This window comes from Nycticebus coucang, chromosome 8 (genome assembly GCF_027406575.1).
Source record: "Nycticebus coucang isolate mNycCou1 chromosome 8, mNycCou1.pri, whole genome shotgun sequence".
Classification (NCBI taxonomy): domain Eukaryota; kingdom Metazoa; phylum Chordata; class Mammalia; order Primates; family Lorisidae; genus Nycticebus; species Nycticebus coucang.
In genome coordinates this window covers 57,503,751-57,523,760 of record NC_069787.1, presented here as the reverse complement: position 1 = coordinate 57,523,760, position 20,010 = coordinate 57,503,751, and the positions used below count along the sequence as shown (strand labels likewise).

The 20,010-nt window shown below is 36.8% G+C and overlaps 1 protein-coding gene across 7 annotated transcripts in view; it reads right to left on the bottom strand.

The window, feature by feature from the left end:
* Nucleotides 1–1,775: 1,775 nt before the first annotated feature.
* Nucleotides 1,776–20,010, bottom strand: part of PIK3R4 (phosphoinositide-3-kinase regulatory subunit 4) — an 81,757-nt gene continuing 63,522 nt past the window's right edge. For 6 of the 7 annotated variants that reach the window (XM_053599898.1, XM_053599896.1, XM_053599895.1 and 3 more), the window contains exons 14-20: nucleotides 14,019–14,183; nucleotides 10,477–10,688; nucleotides 7,194–7,325; nucleotides 4,204–4,304; nucleotides 3,510–3,598; nucleotides 3,134–3,242; nucleotides 1,776–2,338 (exon numbers count right to left, since the gene is read on the bottom strand). In XM_053599898.1, coding sequence (XP_053455873.1) covers nucleotides 2,168–2,338; nucleotides 3,134–3,242; nucleotides 3,510–3,598; nucleotides 4,204–4,304; nucleotides 7,194–7,325; nucleotides 10,477–10,688; nucleotides 14,019–14,183 — 979 coding nt within the window. In that variant the 3' untranslated portion in view covers nucleotides 1,776–2,167. Of the gene's footprint in view, nucleotides 2,339–3,133; nucleotides 3,243–3,509; nucleotides 3,599–4,203; nucleotides 4,305–7,193; nucleotides 7,326–10,476; nucleotides 10,689–14,018; nucleotides 14,184–20,010 lie in introns of those variants that run through there. The other variant, XR_008381756.1, reaches the window with a different exon arrangement.

Here is a 20,010-nt window from a genome sequence, read left to right as displayed (position 1 = left end):
TATAATTTAACATGGTACCAGATTGTAACACTCAGTCATAATTCAACCACGTAACTTTTTTTAAAGGGGGAGATTTTGTGGGAGGGGGAGGAATGAGTAGTAGGAAGATAAGGGAAGAAAAGAGTCGTATTTCTGTCATCCCACTCTATTTATTCCTCACTATTTTCCACATTTATCAGTTTTATGGCTTATCTAATGGCTCCAGGCCTGAAGCCCAATCTCAGCATAACAGTTTATGTTTCAAAAAAAAAAAAAAAATTCCCCAACCCTTCAGATTCTAAATGCAACTGAGTAGCTACAAACCCCATAAATATGGTCTTAGCAGACTATAAGGGAATCAGAGGCAATATAACATGATAATGTCAATGCCAAATTTACAAATTCTAGTAATCCACCCAGCTACCAGGCCTAGAGTCCACTGCTCTTAATTTTGACCTTTCTGAGTAACTGGCATTTTCACGAATGACAATTTTATTTACCTGTCTAAAAACTATAGTCAGTCTTCATATCTGTGGGTTCCATGCCATGACTTTAACCAAAGGTGAATCAAAAATATTTTGGGACAAAATGGATGGTTGCATCAGTACTAAACGGACTTGTTTATCTTGTCATTATTCCCCAAACAACGCTCTGTAACTATTTACCTAGCATTTACATTGCTTAGTATTACACATAATCTCAAGATGATTTAAAGTGTGTGGAAGGATGTGTGTTGCTTATATGCAAATGTACCTATTTATAGTAAAGATCTGCCCATCCATACATTTTGGTATCCTTTAGCAGTCCTGGAACCAGTCCCCCAAGAGATACTAAGCAATGATTGTTTGAATCATGAAGCCAGGTATATGCATTATAAGCTGTTATGCACAATAACTGAATTATATAATTATAGAAAATTTATTTTTTAAAGTATTTCTAAACAAGTGGTGTTTTCCCTAGACTCAGATTATCTATTCAACTTTTTGGTTTTATACATTCATGTAACGAATTTCCAATTATTTCGAATACCATAAACCCTTCTGTAAGTGGATGAGAATTAAATGTAGAGAGAGAATTAGGTCTGTAACAAATGGTAATCTATAACTTTGAAGAGTTTTATTTTGAAAAGATCAATTTTGACCTTTTAAAAATATAAATTTTGACCCCCTAGCCCTGGGCAACCACTGTTACAATTTTTGATCCCACTGTTTTCCCATTTTCATAACATCATATTAAAGGCATCATGGTTATATATATACATATTTTTTTGAGCATTTTTAAACAACTTTCGTTTTCATGCATTTAATAAATAATTCACATTGAATAAAAGTAGGCTGTAGGGCCACGTGTCAGAATTTGCACTAAAGCCTATAAAGCACAATGTTGATGGCCAAGATGTGCACACTTCTCTAGAGTGTACAGTAACAACCAAGGTAGACTACAAAATGTATAGGAAAAAAGACAAGAGAGCAGAGCAGAAAGACCACAATACTTAAAGACTTAAAAAGTCTAGAGATTTGGGCCTAAGGCCTAATTCTGTCACTGATTCTTTGTGACTCTAAGTCCTAAGTCCATTTCTTTGCCTCAGAACAAATATTGTTGGAGAGTTTATTCCTCTACTTAAATTTACTATTTAAAAACACCACCCAAAACAAAAAGATCTCAGGCGGCGCCTGTGGCTCAAGGAGTAGGGCACCAGCCCCATATACCAGAGGTGATGGGTTCAAACCCAGCCCCTGCCGAAAACAAAAAACAAAAAAACTGAAACAAAAAGATCTCTTCGGGTGCATGAATATAGTTTATTGACAGGTTTGAATAGCCTTTTTAATAGCAAAAATCTGTTTACAGTATAATAGCTTACAACCATCTTTTCAAAGTCTTTTTTAATATAAAATAAACTGACATGTTCTTCATATTTTATATTTCTTATTTCTATAACATGTACAATGACAGTTCCAGATACAGTTATCTGGCTAATTTCTTGCAGTGAGATACACGAGTAAACTGGCCAAGTACAACTTCCTTAACCACCTTGGGTGCCATTTAGTCATGAACCACTAACACAGAGACCTGATTTTGAAAATTACACAAATGAGTCTGTTCTTACTTCTGTTCTCCAGAAATACCCTTTCTCTTGAGTTACAGTATATTTATCACTTTATTACAATTTATACAAATCAGTAGGTTTTTATTTCCACACCTTCACAATCCCATCTCTAGAAGCAGTTACAATGAAGCCCTGTGTTGTCTGGAATGTGGCAATGTCTGTGATGATGTCGTGGTGCCCCACGGGCAGAGACTCTGGGCCCCTTCGAGGGGTGTCGTCACTCGTTCCCACCTTCTGCTTATTCTGTATTTCCTGTTTGAGGATAAGAAGTCAAGGAGAAAGCCTAAATTAAACAGCTGTACCACATTCTACCTCTTATCAGTATTCTTGCTTCTGGGATTTATTGGTACTATCTCTTGTCAAGTAGTTGTGCTTTCAAAAATGCACTGAGCAAAAGAATTAGAGGGTCTAAAATGACATTCTAGACTTCCTCTTTGGATTCCATAAAGCAACCACTTACAAATGTTGAAGCTTAAAATTAGGCCAATATTCTGTGTATATCCTTTTGTCAATATCAAACGTGAAAAGGGTAAATGGTATAAATGATACATCAGATGTTCTCGCACTTGTAAAGCTCATTAGTATCTGTCAGGAAGGAAACACACTTTCACTTATGGAGCATCTACTCTGGCCCAGGCATTTTCAGGATTATTATCTCATTTGAAATTTGTGCCTGAGTCAAGAACACAAGCTTTACAGTCTCAGCTTTCTGCTTACTAGCTCTGTGATTGTGAACAAGTTACTTTAGTTCAACTATGCCGTTTTTATTTGTAGTACTTCCTTTAAAAAGTTACTTTAAAGATTCAGAAACATATAAAGTGCATACTGTTCATCTGAGCTATCACAAATAAACACTATGTTTATGTTTATTATCCCTTAATAAAAGTTAATCTTTAAAAAAAATTCAGAAAAGCTAAGAAAATATATTTCTTAAATTCAAAGAAATATAGCCATTCTTGACCAATGCCACTTATTTTAATCCTGTGTCTATGAAAGCCATTTTGTGCTTATAAAAGTTGAAAGAAACAAAAATAAAGACTACTGGACCTGGACAACTTCAGTGCCTTCAATTATTTTCCTGTAGTAAGACACAGATGGGGAACTAGTACTTCCTGCAACAACATACGACCTTTCTGGGTAAGCCAAATCCCAAAACCTAGGAAGAGAAAAATAAATGGTGATAATCTCTATAGGACAATGGAAGGAGCTAATCATCAATGCATTGTTTATGTTTTATTTGCATTACAAAGAGATTTTTCTACAACAGCATAAGTTACAAATAAAGTATTAACGGCTATCCTTGTAAGATGATACACAGTGCCACCAATGTCTGTAATAATACCTTGCATAAACCAAAGTATCCATCTACATTTATGATCCCTTTAAGTATTACATGTTAAGAATTCTTTACTCCATACTATACCTTATTTTCATGTCTGATCCAGCTGTTAGCAAGATAGGATTTCCATCTGCAGGACTGCAGTAGATACCATGGACACTATGAGGAGAAGGCTGAAAAGAAATAGTCACAAATGCCATCAGTGCATTCCCTAAAGGATGGTGCCAATTCGAGGGACAAGTTTAGAGACTAATTATATAGGCCTTGTCTATGCCTTTCTCTGGGACTTTAAAATACATTTGCTTTGTATCACTCCAACCAAAGGTATAGCCTGACATTTTTATTCAAAACCACTCTGAGCAGAACCCAAACTAAAGAAGAAAAAAAATCTTTCCTATCCTTTGCCACATGAAGCAAGCACCCTTGGCAACATGACTATTAGAAACAAAAATGTACATTAAGAGGGTTATATTCCCTTTTTTAATGATCTAAACTACAATCTGGGCTTTTGCTAATGAACCCAGCTCTTACTGGGCTCGCAAAGAGACATACGAGCCTTAGGAAGTCAGCACCTAAAACACTTAATAAAGCAGAACACTAGCGAGCGTGAGGGACTGGAAAACACCCCTCAGCAAAGGCCATATGCTACTTGATGTTATTAAAACCAACTTTAAACATAACCTAAAAGCCAAAACATTAAAATGTTTGATACAAGACCTGAAAGTTCTTAGAATATAGGAAATAATATTGTCCTTTACAGAAAAAACTGGAGTCAAACCTGTAACTCAGAAAGTGGTGGTGCGCTGCTGGCCCAGAGAGTAAACCTTCTGTCACCAGTCTCCATGTCCCACATGGACACTTCATTGTTGCCCTGAACAGCTAAGGAAAATAAAGGCAAGAACCATGATTCAGACAAGGATGAAACAGTTCTCAGAGCTTTCACACCTTGGTAAATAATGCAAGTCAGCCCTATCCATTTCCATTTCTTCCTATCCTGCAAGAAGTGCTGACTAGTACTTTCAAAAACCAGTGTTACCCTGTCACTAGGCGGGATGAGTTTAAAAAAAAAAAAAAAAGTTTTTAACAACCTAACAGTAAATAATCACTGGTCTTTAACCACACAGAAAGAATTGTACCACAGAGAAAGACAAATCATATATAGATCGCGCCCTCAAGAAACCTATAGTGTAGAAGTGGAGAGTTAAAAGGAAAATGTAAAGTGTACGACAATGATAGCAAAAGAAATGTGAGAAATGTGAAGCTCTGCCCAAACTCAAGGAAGGAAAAGATCACAGCCAGCAGGTAAGGATCAAGGTCACTTCACGAAGAAGATGATTTAGCTGAGACTGAAAAAGCTGGTAAAGCTGGACAGATACAGGTAGGTGGCCCACTTCAGGCAGAAAAAAAATAGAATAAATGAGCAAAAACAACAATCTCTGGGTGTTTGGGGGAAACATGAAGAGTTGGTCTGGCTGAAGCACATTTGTGACAGGGAGATAAGGAGAGGAGAAAGACGGATGGAGAAAGATTACAAAAAATGAGCTGCAGGCCTGACATAGACACTAGCCCTTAGATATTTTTAAGCAGGGAGACTGACTATATACCAGGCTACATTCATATTTACTGAGCCATAAAATTTACTATAGCTACTCACTGGGGAAAAGATGGCATGCAAAGCAGAAAGACTCCCTATTTCATGGAACTCCAATTCTAGTGGGAACAACAATAAACATTAAAAGGCCCTGGAACAGGAGTATGCTAAGTTCAAGGGGCAAATCTGTGTGGCAGGAGCAGACTAAGGATGGGAGACGAGGGGGGGGGTAGGGCCGCAAAGCCAAGCACTTTCCATTGCTGCTCTAAGGCTAACCTGAATGAACCACACCAATAAGCTCTGTACCCTCTGGCTTTTAGATAGGTTCAATCTGGTGGGCTAAATAATGACCCTCAGAGACATCCAGGACCTATTCCCTGGAACACCTGAATGTTAGCTTACACGGCAAAGTGAGTTTGCAGGTATAATTAAGTTAAGGACCTTGAGATGGAAGGATTATTCAGGATTATGCAGAGGGTCCTAAATGCAATCACAAGTCTACCTGCATGAGGAAGGAAGATCTGACAGTAACAGCAGAAGGCAACATAACAAGGAAACAAGATGCTATGCTGGCTCTGAGGATGGAAGGAGCCATGAGCCAAGGAATGCAGCTATAGAAGCAGGAAAAGACAAGGACACAGATTCTCCCCTAGAGCCTCCAGAGGGAGCATGGACCTGCTGCCACCTTGATTTTTGCCCACAAAACCTATTTCAAGCTTCCTGTTAGAATCCCGACTGAGAAAAGAAAGAGCAGGCAGCAAGAGGGCAGATCCCATAAAATCTGTTGGACCACTATAAGGGGTTTGGTTATTACCTGAAATGAAAAGTCAGTAGAAAGTATTGAGCAGAAGAAAAAACAATCCTAGAGATACAGATAGAAGCAGGGACACTGCAATAAAATGGGCAACAGTGTATAGTGGTGTGGATCAGAGAGGCAGTAAAGAGAGATCAGATTCTGGATATATTTTAAAATAAAATTTATAGGAGTAGCTAATGGACTGGAAATTCGATAAGAAAAAATGAGTCAAGGACAACACCAGACCAAGACTGAGCCCCGAGGTAGGCCACAGTTTTAAAGTCAGAAAGAGAAGGAACCAGCAAAGCAAGCAGTAGGAGAATCAAGAGAAATGTCCTTAATACCAGGAAAGGAAAGTATTTGGAAAAGACAGAAATGATCAACTGACAAAATGATAAGAAAGCTCGACAATGGCTATGGAACTTGCCGACATGGAGACTCTGGCAGCCAGTAGTGTACAGGCTACATGTACGAGCAGGGACCACAGAGAGCCTAGAGGCAAGACGACCAAGGAGGAAACATAGGAATAATGAGCTATTATTTATCAATCGTTAATTGTGTGCCATACTATATGCTTTACATTTTTTGTCTTAAATCCTTACAACTCCGTATCTTTAATCACATTTTACAGATAAAATTAAATTCAAAGACTTGCCCAAGTATCTCACATAAGAATCCATATAAGAAAATTCGAGTGCTTGATGAGAGTAGGGAGGGGAAGCTTGTGAAAAACACGAAAGAAACAGATCAGTGAGAGATGGCAACTAAGGATGAGTCCAGGTTTCTAACTCAGATTTCCAGGGAGACAGTGGGAGCTTTAACAAAACTAAGGAACACAGGAGAAAGAAAAAAAAATAGAATAAAAGCTGGTGGACAATTAGGAATGAAGGATGATGGTGGTGACTGATGAGATCATTTTGAACATAATAAATATGAGATGACAATGAGATACTAGTGGTAGGAACTTCCATAATAAGAACAGAATCGGGGCGGCGCCTGTGGCTCAGTGAACAGGGTGCCGGCCCCATATGCCAAGGGTGGTGGGTTCAAACCCAGCCCCGGCCAAACTGCAACAACAAAAAAATAGCCGGGCGTTGTGGTGGGCGCCTGTGGTCCCAGCTGCTCGGGAGGCTGAGGCAAGAGAATCACATAAGCCCAAGAGCTGGAGGTTGCTGTGAGCCGTGTGACGCCATGACACTCTACTGAGGGCAGTAAAGTGAGACTCTGTCTCTACAAAAAAAAAAAGAATAGAGAAGAACAGAATCAAGCATTTGGTTCATAAGTAAAATTAAAACTCTAAAAACACTGAAGGTTGGCAGCACGGTAATATATATTTTCAAAGAAAACCCCCCAACACATGAAAACCAGCCCTCCATTTTACCTGCAATCACCCAGGACTGATACAGAGGGTGCATTGAGAGGCGCCTGATTCGAGCCCTGGAAGGATGACAGTGACTTGAAATTGGCAACTGGAACCTCATATCCCAACAAGCCATGGTACCACTACTTGTACCTTAAAGAAAAAAGCACAAAAAATTTACCGTCTAATGAACAGAACACCTCAGGCTGCATTTAAACAAATGGTAAATAGCATTAGCTTTGAATGAATTTAGTTTAAAACTGCCTTACTCACACTTAGAAAAACACTTTGTGCTCATGAAGCTAGTTTCAAACAGCACCTTTAGAGATAGACCAGAGATAGAAAATACTTATCAAAATGCTACTCTAACTAATGTAAATTAAAAATGAATAATTCATTAATTACTAACACTGCTATTAATTGCCAAAAGCACCCTGAACAAAAGCTTCTGAGAAGACATAAACTAAATTTGGTAAGTCAAAATGTTCAGACTGCCTTAAATAACCAGAGATGTTTTACTGGCAGTGATCACTTTACCCCTCCCAGTGTAGCAGCACCTTTGTAACCATTATCAGATTTCTATAATTTCCATGTGCCCTTTTCTCCACAACATGTAGGAGATATGAATGGCTTTCTAGTCACAACAGAAAGTGGTGTGAGCGTCTGTGCATCTGTCCATGACAACCTATACCCTACACAGAGAGAAAACCCTCCTCATCCCAAAAGAAAAATGCCTATTCTGACACTGAGCAGCTGGTCACGACAATGGCACAGAGCACATTCTTATACTGGTTTCCAACCCTAGTGAAGGAGTTAAAAAGAGATAAAGGGCCAGCTGGGTCCCTCTGCTTGTCACCCTACCCCACTCCAGGACAGTGACTCAATGAGCCAAAGACAGCATAGCATGGGCTGCTCTCCTAAAAGGTGACCGAGGTTACCTGAGAGGGATGCTGTCATTTGCTAATTTATTGAGTGTGTAATATCTACTCTTCTAAGCCTGATATTATCTCTTCCTATACCAGTGCAGTTTATTCACACAGAAGGCAAAAAATATACATTCCATCTAAACTATAAAAAATAATAAAGGAAAGGGCACATAATAATGTAACAAATATAAGTTAGGGAATCTAGAGAACCTAAATTCAAGCACGGAAGATTATAATTCCTTTGAATAAAAATGCCAATTGGAAAAGAGTAACAAAGATGTGGTAGCTGCTCAAGGGACATGAGGAAAAGGTAAAATTTAAACAAAGGCTGGGGGAGGCACAGATGGGAAAGGGGGAGATGTTGATCAAAGGGTACAAAGTTTTAGATAGGAGGAATAAGCTTTAGTGACACAGAATGGTGACTATAATAAATAATAATAAACTGCATATTTCAAAATCGCTAAAATGTTCCTTTCAGCTGGAGACATCAACTTCTAATAATTCACAAAAATGATGAACACACAAGGAAAGAACAGAGGCACCCGATACATGTTCTCTAGGCTTTTTAGAAAACATTGGGTGTTCCTTTGGCCACATACATGCGAATCCACAAGAAAGATTCAAGGGAATGGGTACTGTTCGAAAAGGCATGCCACACAAATGTTTCCATGGCAAAACCGGGAGAGTCCACAGTGTTACCCAGCATGCTATTGGCATTGTTGTAAACAAACAAGTTAAAGGCAAGATTCTTGCCAAGAGGATTAGTGTTCATTTTGAGCATATTAAGCACTCTAAGAGCTGAGATAGCTTCCGGAAACATGTGAAGGAAAATGGTCAGGAAAAGAAGGAAGCCAAAGAGAAAGAAAGGTACTTGTGTTCGACTGAAGTGCAGCCTGCTTCACCCAGAGAAGCACATTTTGTGAGAACCAATAGAAAGGAGCCTGAGCTCCTGGAACCCATTCCCTACAAATTCATGGCATAGGAGGCACAACACATAGCACACGTGAGAGCCAGGGAAAGGGGCTTATGGTGCTGGAACCTATTCCATATGAATTCATGGAATAATAGGTTAAAAAATTGCTAAAAAAAGTAGATTTTACATCTTTTTACTACAAATAAGTATGTGAGATGGTAGATCTGTTAATTACCTTAAATCATTCCACAATCAAAACATACAAGACATCACATTGTGCCCCTTTAAATATATACTATTATTTGTTGATTAAAAATATAATTTTTTAAAAGATCAGCAATCCTACTCTTGGAATATATACATCTACATGTACTTGAAGTAAGCGGAAATATATGTCCTTCCAAAGACCTATTTGCAAATGTTTACAGCAAGTTCACTCAGAAAAGCCGAAAACTAGAAATAAACCAATTACCATAACCTAAAAGATGGATGGATACACAAATAATCTATCCATAAAATGGAATATTAACAATAAATAAAAAGAAAATCCTTATACACACAACCACACAGAAGTCTCAAAAGCCTCATGCTTACAGAAACAAGGCTACGTACTATAGGATTCCATTCATATTACATCCTGGACAAGACAAAAACTATGACGACAAAAATCACATGAGCAGCTAATTAGAGGTAGAAGGAGGATGCCAAATGCAAAGGGGCATGAGAAAATTTTTTGAGGTGATGAAAATGTTCTTATTCTGATTGTGGTGGGGGTTGTACTATAGTATATACTTTTCAGAACTCCTCAGAATAAACACTTTTAAAAATTAATTAAAAACCGCAAAGAAGCAAGCAAGATCACTTGGTACATCTTCAGTCTTTGGGGAAAGGTAGTAGAGAGATAAAGTAGAAAGGGGTTGCTCAGATTTTCTCCCAACACCAGGCAGTGTGACAGATGCTTTTATCTTATTCAATCTTCAAAGCAGCCCTTGACGACAAGGATACTGAGACTTAGAGGAGTTAAGTAACTTGCCTGAAATTACTATAATGTAAAATTGTGTCTGCCCAAACACAAATGCTATTTCCCTTAAATCAAGGCTGCTGCTTCCCCTGCAGAATAAGTGAATACCAGCAAATCTGATCACTATAATATACAATATATAATATATGATATATAATAAAGAAGCCCATTTAAGAACAAGGACAAAGAGGAAATTGTTTCATCCACCTTGGAGTACTGATTTCACTCTTTCTAACCTGTTTTTTAATGAAAAAAAAATTAAATTTCAAGTGATTATAGTATAATGACTCTTTTAAAATATGGGGGAAAATTACAAATGAAGAAAAAGGAAAAACAGCTTTCACAAGCTGGCAGACATTAGTGGCAATGTCTAATATTATCTAAGCCTGATATTATTAATTAATTATCTTCAAAACCCACAGACTGACTTTAAAGCCGGCTTACCAATGCATAGCCAGCACTGGTGGATGTCCACAGCAAAGGAAGTGATGAGGCCTGACTTTAAGTCATGCTTTAAAGTCCATGCATTGCTCGAAGACCTGAGGTCCCAGCCAACCAGAGACCCATTCACAGTGGCATAGGCAAGAACAGACTGCGCCCCTGAGTTGAAGTGATGCATATCCACGACACAGCCATCCTCCTTCTGATCCAGAATTCTAGAGAAATACACAAAGCAAAAAGGCAAATACATTTAGTCACTGAAAACACAGCACTCGGCTTCACATAAGTTGTATTTATCCACGGTCAAAAAATAAAAACTATGTGACTCCATTAAGACAATGATAGCTGAGACTTTAAAAATAATAATAATTCTAGATTTACAGAAGAATTACAAAAAAGGCACAGTATTCCTATATACTCTTTACTCAGCTTCTGCTCTATTTACCAATAGAACATTTATCAAAACTAATAAATTAACCTTGATATAATACTAGTAATACAACAAAGAACATTCTGATTTGATCAGTTTTCCCACTAGCTAACTTTTACTATTCCAGTATCCAACCAGGATACTACATGGCATTAAGTAGTAAAACAGATTTCACTTTGTCACAACTACACTCCATCTTTCCCTCTATATCCTGATTTTTTCTTAATTTACATAAAGTAAAAATTCACTTGCGGGCGGCGCCTGTGGCTTAGTCAGTAGGGCGCCGGCCCCATATACCGAGGGTGACGGGTTCAAGCCCGGCCCCGGCCAAACTGCAACCAAAAAATAGCCGGGCGTTGTGGCGGGCGCCTGTAGTCCCAGCTACTCGGGAGGCTGAGGCAGGAGAATCGCTTAAGCCCAGGAGTTCGAGGTTGCTGTGAGCTGTGTGAGGCCACGGCACTCTACCGAGGGCCATAAAGTGAGACTCTGTCTCTACAAAAAAAAAAAAAAAAAAATTCACTTGCTATGAATATAGTTTAATGGATTATGACAAAACCTATGTAATCTTCTACTATAGAACCACAAAAACCATTCCATGCCCCCCAAAATTACCTTGTTCAGGCTGTCTATACTCAGCCTTTACCTATACCCCCATCCCTCAGCCTGTGGCAACCACTGATCTGTTTTTCTCCCCTGTAATTTTGAGCTTTCCAGAATGTCATGTAATGGAAGTATATAATATATATTCTTTTGGGTCTAACATCTTTCATTAGCAAAATGCATTTATGGTTCATCCGTGTTGTATGAGTCCATTCCTTTATATTGGAGGAATATACTTTATACTATTCTACCTTGTAAGTATAGTTTCTGCTCAAGCCAAGACACTTATATTTTTATTTACTTACTTACTTATTTACTTTGAGACACAGTCTCACATTGTCGCCCTTGGTAGAGTACCATGAAGTCATAGCTCACAGCAACCTCTCTTGGGCTCAAGTGATCTTCTAGCCTCAGCCTCCTGAGTCGCTGGGACTCCAGACAACCACTACAACACCCAGCATGGGCTCTTGCTCTTGCTCAGGCTGGCCTCAAACTCCTACACTAAACTCAAGCAATCCATGTACCTTGGCCTCCCGGAGTGCTGGGTAAATTACAGGTGTGCGCCACTGCACTGAGACATGTTTAAACTAAAAAGAAAATCATAAAACAAACTAGCCCCCTTGATTGGTACCTATCATGCTTTCACATGACTGTCTTATTTTTTTTTTTTTATCTCTTAGATCAGCAGGAAGCAAGCATTTTCTATATAGAGTCAGATAGTAAATATAAATATTTTAGGCTTTTTGAGTCAAATATCTCTCCGCTACATAGTCATTCTTTTTTTTTAACAACCCTTTAAAAATGCAAATATCATTCTTTACTTCATGGACTATACCACAGGCAGTAGTTTGCTGAGTGCTTAGACAAATAATTATATTTGTAAACACTGTAATGCTACTATATTTCCCCATAGAGGGATGATGAAAAATCCAAGTGCCAAATAAAATGTGAAATAATATTAAGAGCCATGACAAGAGCTGATATGACTGAATCAAACAAACAACTCATACAAGGTTTCTTTGGAGCAACACTACTGTCAGACAGTGAAATCTATGCCTCCTAGCACATTTCTCCCAATTTAGGTAGCTAACGTTTTTTAAAGACAGCAATATTCGCAGTGAAAAGCACTGTTGGCTGAGAGATAACTATGTACTGAATTTGCATGTCTGTGTGGCCTCTGACCTCAATCATCACACAGCACACTTTCCTGATCGGTAATTTACATGAAACTCAATGAGTCTATTACTATATAGTCACCCTCTGCTGAAACAGACTTTAGCAGGTATTCATTGGTAGGTAAAGGCCATTATAATATGTCCTGGACAAAAGTTGCTCAAATCTGTTAGGTGACTATGTTAAAAAATAAACACATTTTAAATGTAAAAGCAAGACAAAACAACAAAAACAAAAAAATCCTAGGTGATTCAAGAAACATCCACTTCTACCTTAAGCTACCCAATGGCCATGCCTTGCCCACTAAACTAAAAGTCTCCTCATTCTGCTTTCCTCTGTGGGCTCCACTTCTGCCTGGCAGGCATTCTCAACTGGCCTGCTTCAGCTGCTAACTCACATCTGGTCTCACGTGCTGCCTTCTCCCTTTCAAGAGGGCTGCTACTATTCATTTAACAAGTGGCATATTACCACACTGCACTGACGCAGGCTGTTCACTTGTCTATTTCTCCACTAGACTATAGATTCTTACCATAGTATGTCTTCTTTGTCCTTGAGATACTAGGTGTGTAATACATTCTGGTCAGTCAGAAACTGTTCTACTTTGTTTTTAAATGTCTTACCTTGTATGTAATTAATCTGTAAGAACCACAATTTATAAAAAGTAAAACAAGTCTTAAATAAAACCAGTCACTATTTTGTTTTAAAATAATCAGCAAATAATCTAAAAGCTCTTCTCTATGTTGCTGTCGACTTCATAGATTTTAATGCCAAGTGACAAAATGCTGACATTTGAGTTTTCTTTAATAAAGAATACTTGCATTCTCAAAGTCAGCAGCCAGACTACATTAAGCTTTTAGCAGTTGAGACAGAAGATATAACTGATAAATAATTAGGTTATTCAGACAAATTCCAGACTAGGATGAATCAAGTTCAAAGCTGTGTTTCTGACCTTTTTTTTAAAGCTGACAGACAATAAGATAGATAGACATCATCTTCTGAGACTAACCACATGTAAGTTTTTTTTTTTTTTTTTATTAAGTCATAGCTGTGTACATCAATATGATCATGGGGCACCATACATGTGTTTCATAGAATATTTGACACATTTTCATCTCATTAGTTGACATAGCCCTCCTGGCATTTTCCTAGTTACTTTGCCAAGACATTTACATTCCACATGTAAGTTTTGAATTGGATGCAGCTTTATTGGGCTTAGAAAAGAAGTACAATGTAAGAAGCCCGCAGTTAATCCAAACTGCACTGCAGGGTGGGAGGAAGAGTCAAGTTACCATCGTGCACTAAACTTTAAATGCAAAGTTTAAAAAAGATAAAAGAGAGATACCTGCTTTGTAGAGGATGGATTTTAGAAGACTTGGGCAGCTTAGAACCCTCAATTCCAAGAAGCTGGACAGTACCATTATCGGATGCTATGGCTAAATAGTGGGAGCCTTGGCAGAATGTGAGCGTCTTCACTCGTCCTCCGATTCGGCTATATGTGAGAATGGATCTAAACAAAAGAAAAAAAATAAGATTTTATTTCTGAAGCATTCTTTTTGCTAATGCTCAATATCCACAGCTATCAGCAAAAAAAAAATTACTACTTTGAGGTCCATTTTATCTTCCTGATCTTATAACAAAAGCAAGAATGCCTCCGTAAAAGCACTCATACAGAATCACCTTTTCTTCTGATATTTTCAAGTGCCCATCTACACGTCTTTTCTACTAGACTTGTACTCCTCATCCAATTCTTTTTCAATTCTTCAAAGACCATAAACCCTTACTCTTACACACCTGAGTTACTCTATAATTCATAACCCATAGCCTAGCAGAGCAGGAAAAGCACTGGGTTTGTAATTAAAGAGTTCTATAACCTACTACCTCTATGGTCTTGGTCAAGCTATTAACCTCAGTTTACTAATCTACAAAACAAGGACTGTCCTTACCTAACTAGGCCACAGTAAAAATCAAGTAATATATATATCATCATGAATTAACATTCATAAATGCAAAATTTTATAATATACAGTCTCTCCCACATATGCTGATCTGTTGAACTTCTCTTTTCTCCTTTTAAATTCATGGCCAAACATTTTTTTTTATTGTTTCAGGTTTGTTGATGGTACAAAAAATTAGGTTACAGTGTTTGTATTTGTTAAAGTCTTATAGTTGTGTCCTGCCCCCAAGGGGTGTGACATACACTGTAACCCCTTATCCCTTGCCCTTCTCCCCTCTCTCGGCTCTCATTCCCCATCCCACCCCCACCTAGAATTGATTTGAGTATTTCATTTATGTAGGTATGTATTACATCATCTACTGGCTTCATATTAGAATTGAATACATTGGATTCTTGCTTCTCCATTCTTGTGATACTTTACTAAGAAGAATGTGTTCCAACTCCATCGAGGTAAACATAAAAGATAAAAAGTCTCCATCTTTTTTATGGCTGAATAGTATTCTATGGTATACATATGCCACAATTTGTTGATTCATTCATGGGTCGATGGCCATTTGGATTGCTTCAACAACTTGGCAACTATGAATTGAGCTGCAATAAACATGCTGGTGCAAATGTCTTTGTGATAAAATGATTTTTGTTCTTCTGGGTAGATACCCAGTAATGGGATTGCAGGATCAAATGGAAGGTCAACTTTTAGTTCTTTGAGAATTCTCCATACTTATTTCCATAAAGATTGTATTAGTTTGTAATCCCACCAACAGTGTAGAAGTGTTTTCCCTCCACATCCACACCAGTATCTGTACTTTTGGGACTTTAAGATGTTAGCTATCACCTAACACCAGTTATCTCAAAGTGGCTTTGATTTGCATTTCTCTGATGATTAAAGATGATGAGCATTTCTTCATGTGTTTGTTAGCCATTGACTGGTCTGTCATCTTCAGAGGAATTTCTGTTCAACTCTCTTGCCCACATAGAAATGGGTTTGTTTGCTCTTTTCTTACTGATTAATTTGAGTTCTTTGTAGATTCTAGTTATCAGACCTTCCATAACATGCAAAAACCTTCTCCCATACTAAAGGCTATTTGCTTTAGTTATAGCACCCTTAGCTGTGCAGAAGTTTTTTGGCTTGATCATATCCAAGTAATTTATTTTTAGTGTTTCTGCAATTACCAGAAGGCACCTTCCTCATAAAATATTTTTACAGGCCAATATCGTCAAGTGTTTTTCCCTTACTCTCTTCTAGAATTTTTATTGTTTCATTTCTTAAATCATTTCATACCCAAATAGCCAATACAATTCTTAGAAATAAAAACAAATCTGGAGGCATCATGTTATCCAGACTTCAGATTATACTACAAGTCTATAGTGATCAAAACAGCATGGTACTAGCACAAAAATAGAGACATCGATGTATGGAATAGAATAGAGAATCTAGAGATAAACCCAGCCACATATCATCATTTGATCTTTGATAAGCCTAACAAAAACATGCATTAGGGAAAAGAATCCCTATTTAGCAAATGGTGCTTGGAGATCTGGTTAGCTACTTGTAGAAGACTGAAACTGGACTCTCACATCTCACCATTGACAAAAATTGCTTCTCACTGGATAAAAGATATTCCTAAGTATTTTGGGTTTTTTGATGCTTAATTTCATCTTTGGAATATTCATTGGTAACAACAGAAATGCAACTGATTTTTAGCTATTCTGATTTTGCTGAACTTATTATTTGTTAAGTTTTTAATTTATTGCTCAATTATGGCTGATTTTCTATATACTGGTTGCCAACTGAAATAGTTTTAATTCTTTCTTTCCATTTTGTATGCCTTTGATTTCTTTTCCTTACCTGAATGTCCTGGCTAGGACCCCAAGTACCATGCTCAGTAGAAGAGGCAACAGTAGACATTCTTGTCTTGCTCCTCATTTTAGGGAGAAGGCTTTTATTAATCTTTCACCACTAAGTACAATGTAACATGTGGGTTTTTCATAAATGGCTTTTATTAGTTCTTATCTAGAACTAATTTGTGAAGTTAGTTTTATGCAGTCTTCACCCTTTATTAATATGATATATTCATTAATTGATTTTTCTATGCTGAACTAATCTTGCATTCCTGAGATAAAATGCACTTGGTCATGGAATATAAACCTTTTTATATGTTGAACTCAGTTTACTAGTATTATGTTGAAGATTTGTATATTTTTATTAATTATGGGCATTGGTCTATGGGCTTTTTGTGATGCTTTTATCTGGTTGTGGTATCACAGCAATATCTGCCTTATAGAATAAATTAAAAAGTGTTCTCTCACCTATTTTTTGGAAGACTCTTTTTTTTTTTTTTTTTTGAGACAGAGTCTCACTAGGTCACGTTTGGTAGAGTGCCATGGCTTCACAGCTCATAGCAACTTTAACTCTTAGGCTTAAGCAATTCTCTTGCCTCAGCCTCCCAAGTAGCTGGGACTACAGACCTGCACCACAATACCTGGCCATTTTTTGGTTGTAGTTGTCATGGCTATTTGGCAAGTCCGGGCTGGGTTCAAACCCACCAGCTCCGGAATATATGGCTGGCACCCTAGCCACTGAGCTACAGGTGCTGAGCTTTGGAAGACTATTTGAAAGATCAGTGTTTAGAACAGTTCCTTCTTATTTGGGGTTTCACCTTCCGTGGTTTCAGTTACCCATGGTCAACTGAAAATATTAAATGGAAAATTCCAGAAATTAATAATTCTTAAGCTTCAAATTACATAGCATTTTGAGTAATATGATAAAATATCGCACCATCCAGCTTCCTCCCACCTAAGACATGAATAATCCCTTTATCCAACATAGCCATCTCAAATAAGCTACCTGTCCATTAGTCACTTACTAGCTGACTAAGTTATTGGATTAATTGATCATAAGAAGGGTGAGTATGGTACAGTAAGATATTGCACAAGTATCACAACTTTTATTACAGTATTTTGTCATAATTGTTCTATTTTATTATCAGTTATTGTTAATCTCTTATTGTGCCTATTTTATAAGCTACACATTATAATAAGTGTGTATGTATATGTATATTCATATATATATGATGAAAAACTGCAGTATATCCCTATGTGTAGGGTTCAGTACCATCTGAGGTTTTAGGTACCCACTGGGAGTCTTGGAATATATTCTCCAAAGATAAAGGGAACTACTAGAATTCATTAATGTTTGGTAAAATTTGCCATCTCAGCCTGGTCATTTCTTTGTGGGAAATTTTTTTATTACTAATTTCTTTATTGTTATGGTCTACTCAGATTTTCTATTTCTTCTTAAGTCATTTTTAGTAGCTTGTGTCTTTCTAGGAATTTGTTCATGTTTATCTGAATTTTTATCCAGATTATCTAATTTGTTGGCATACATGGTATTACCTTCATAGTATTCTTTTTTTATTTCTGTCAAGTCAGTAGTACTGTACCCACTTTCATTCCTGATTTTAGTAATTTGAGTCCTTTTTTATTTTTCACTGTAGTAAAGATTTACCAATTTTACTGATCTTTAAAAAAAATTCTACACTTGCTTTCTTTGTTGTTTTTTTATTCTCTATTTCATTTGTTTCCTCGTTAGTCTTTATTATTCCTTCTTTCTACTTGCTTTGGGTTAAGTTTGCTCTTTTTCTAGTTTCTTAAGATTAAGATAAATTACTGACTTGAGATCTTCCTTCTTTTCTAATATAGATGTCTACAGCTATAAATTTCCCTTTGAACACTCCATTAGATGCATTCCCCAGGTTTTAGTATAGTTATGTTTTCATTTTCATTCATCCCAAAGTATTTTCTAAAATTCCCTTTGAACTATTGGCCGTTATCCACATAGAATTAATTTCCCAACTTCCTTTGTTACTGATAACTTCATTCCTTTGCTAAGAAAACATACTTTGAATAATTTTTATCCTTTTGTATTTATTGAAATCATTTTGTAGCTAAATACTAAATATATGGTTTAGTTTGGAGTATAGTTCATGTACATTTAAGGAGGATTTATAGTCCACACTGACGAGCGGAATAATCTACTGATATCTGGTAGATATGGCTGTTTGTAGTATTATTCAGGTCTTCTGTTTCCTTGATGATCTTATGCCTAGTTGCTCTATCCAGAATCAAAGTACAGTATTAAAGTCTCCTACTATTATAAGTGAATTGTCTACACCTCTTCAATTCTGTCAGTTTTTGCTTACTATACTTTGAAGGTCTGTTGTTAGGTACCTATGTTTGTAACTATTATGTTTCCCTGATGGACTGACCGTTTTATTATTATAAAATGTTCTTATTTTTCTCTAGGAGTAATTTTTGTCCTAAAGTTTATTTTTTAACTGACATTACCTCCTCCAGCTCTTTTTTAGGTACTATTTGCATGGTATATCTTTTTTGATTCTTTTCCTTTTTGTCTTGGACTCTGAAGTGTCTCTCATACAGAGGATATAGTTAGATTACATTTTCCATTCCTTTTGTCAACTCTGCCTTTTGACTACATTTAATGTAATTACCAATAATGTCAGAAGTTATATCTGACATTTTTCTGTTACTTTCTGTCTTGTGCGTTTTTTGTTCTTCTATTTCTCCATTATCGACTTCTTTTGCATTTCTGGTGTATCACCTTAATGTCCTTGTTTTTATGTTTTAAAAAACTTTTTTTTTTAGTGGGTGCCCTGAGAAATACAATTAACATCTTAAAACAATCAGATTAATGCCAACTTAATTTCAATAATACACAAAAACTTTGTTCCAATATTATCTGTCCCCTCCTCTCTCTTCTGTATAACCACTGTCACACAAATTACATATCTGTATGTTTTGAGCCCACTGATACAGCCTTATATCTTTAGCCAGTTGTCTTTTTAAATTGGATTGGTTAAAAGCAAAAATAATCTGTACTTTCTTTTGTATTTACTTAATGTTTTACCTTTACTGATGACCTGTATTTCTTCTTTTGGATTCATGTTACTATCTCATGCCTTTCCTTTCAGCACAAAATACTCCTTTTATTAATTCTTTTAGGGAAAATCTGCTAGGAATAAATTCCTTGTTTTTATTTATCTTAAATGTCTTAACTTCTTTGTTTCTGAAGGACAATTTTATTGGATATAGAATTACTGGCTAACAGTCTTTTCCTTTCAGTCATCCCACTGACTTTTGAATTCTATCATTTCTGATTTTTAAAAAATTAGCTGTTGGGTGGTGCCTGTGGCTCAAAGGAGTAGGGCGCTGGCCCCATATGCCGGAGGTGGTGGGTTCAAACTCAGCCCTGGCCAAAAACTGCAAAAAAAAAAAAAAATTAGCTGTTAATTATATTAAAGATCCTTTATACTTGATGAAGCACTTTTCTACCAATGTTTTCAAGAATTTCATTTTTAAA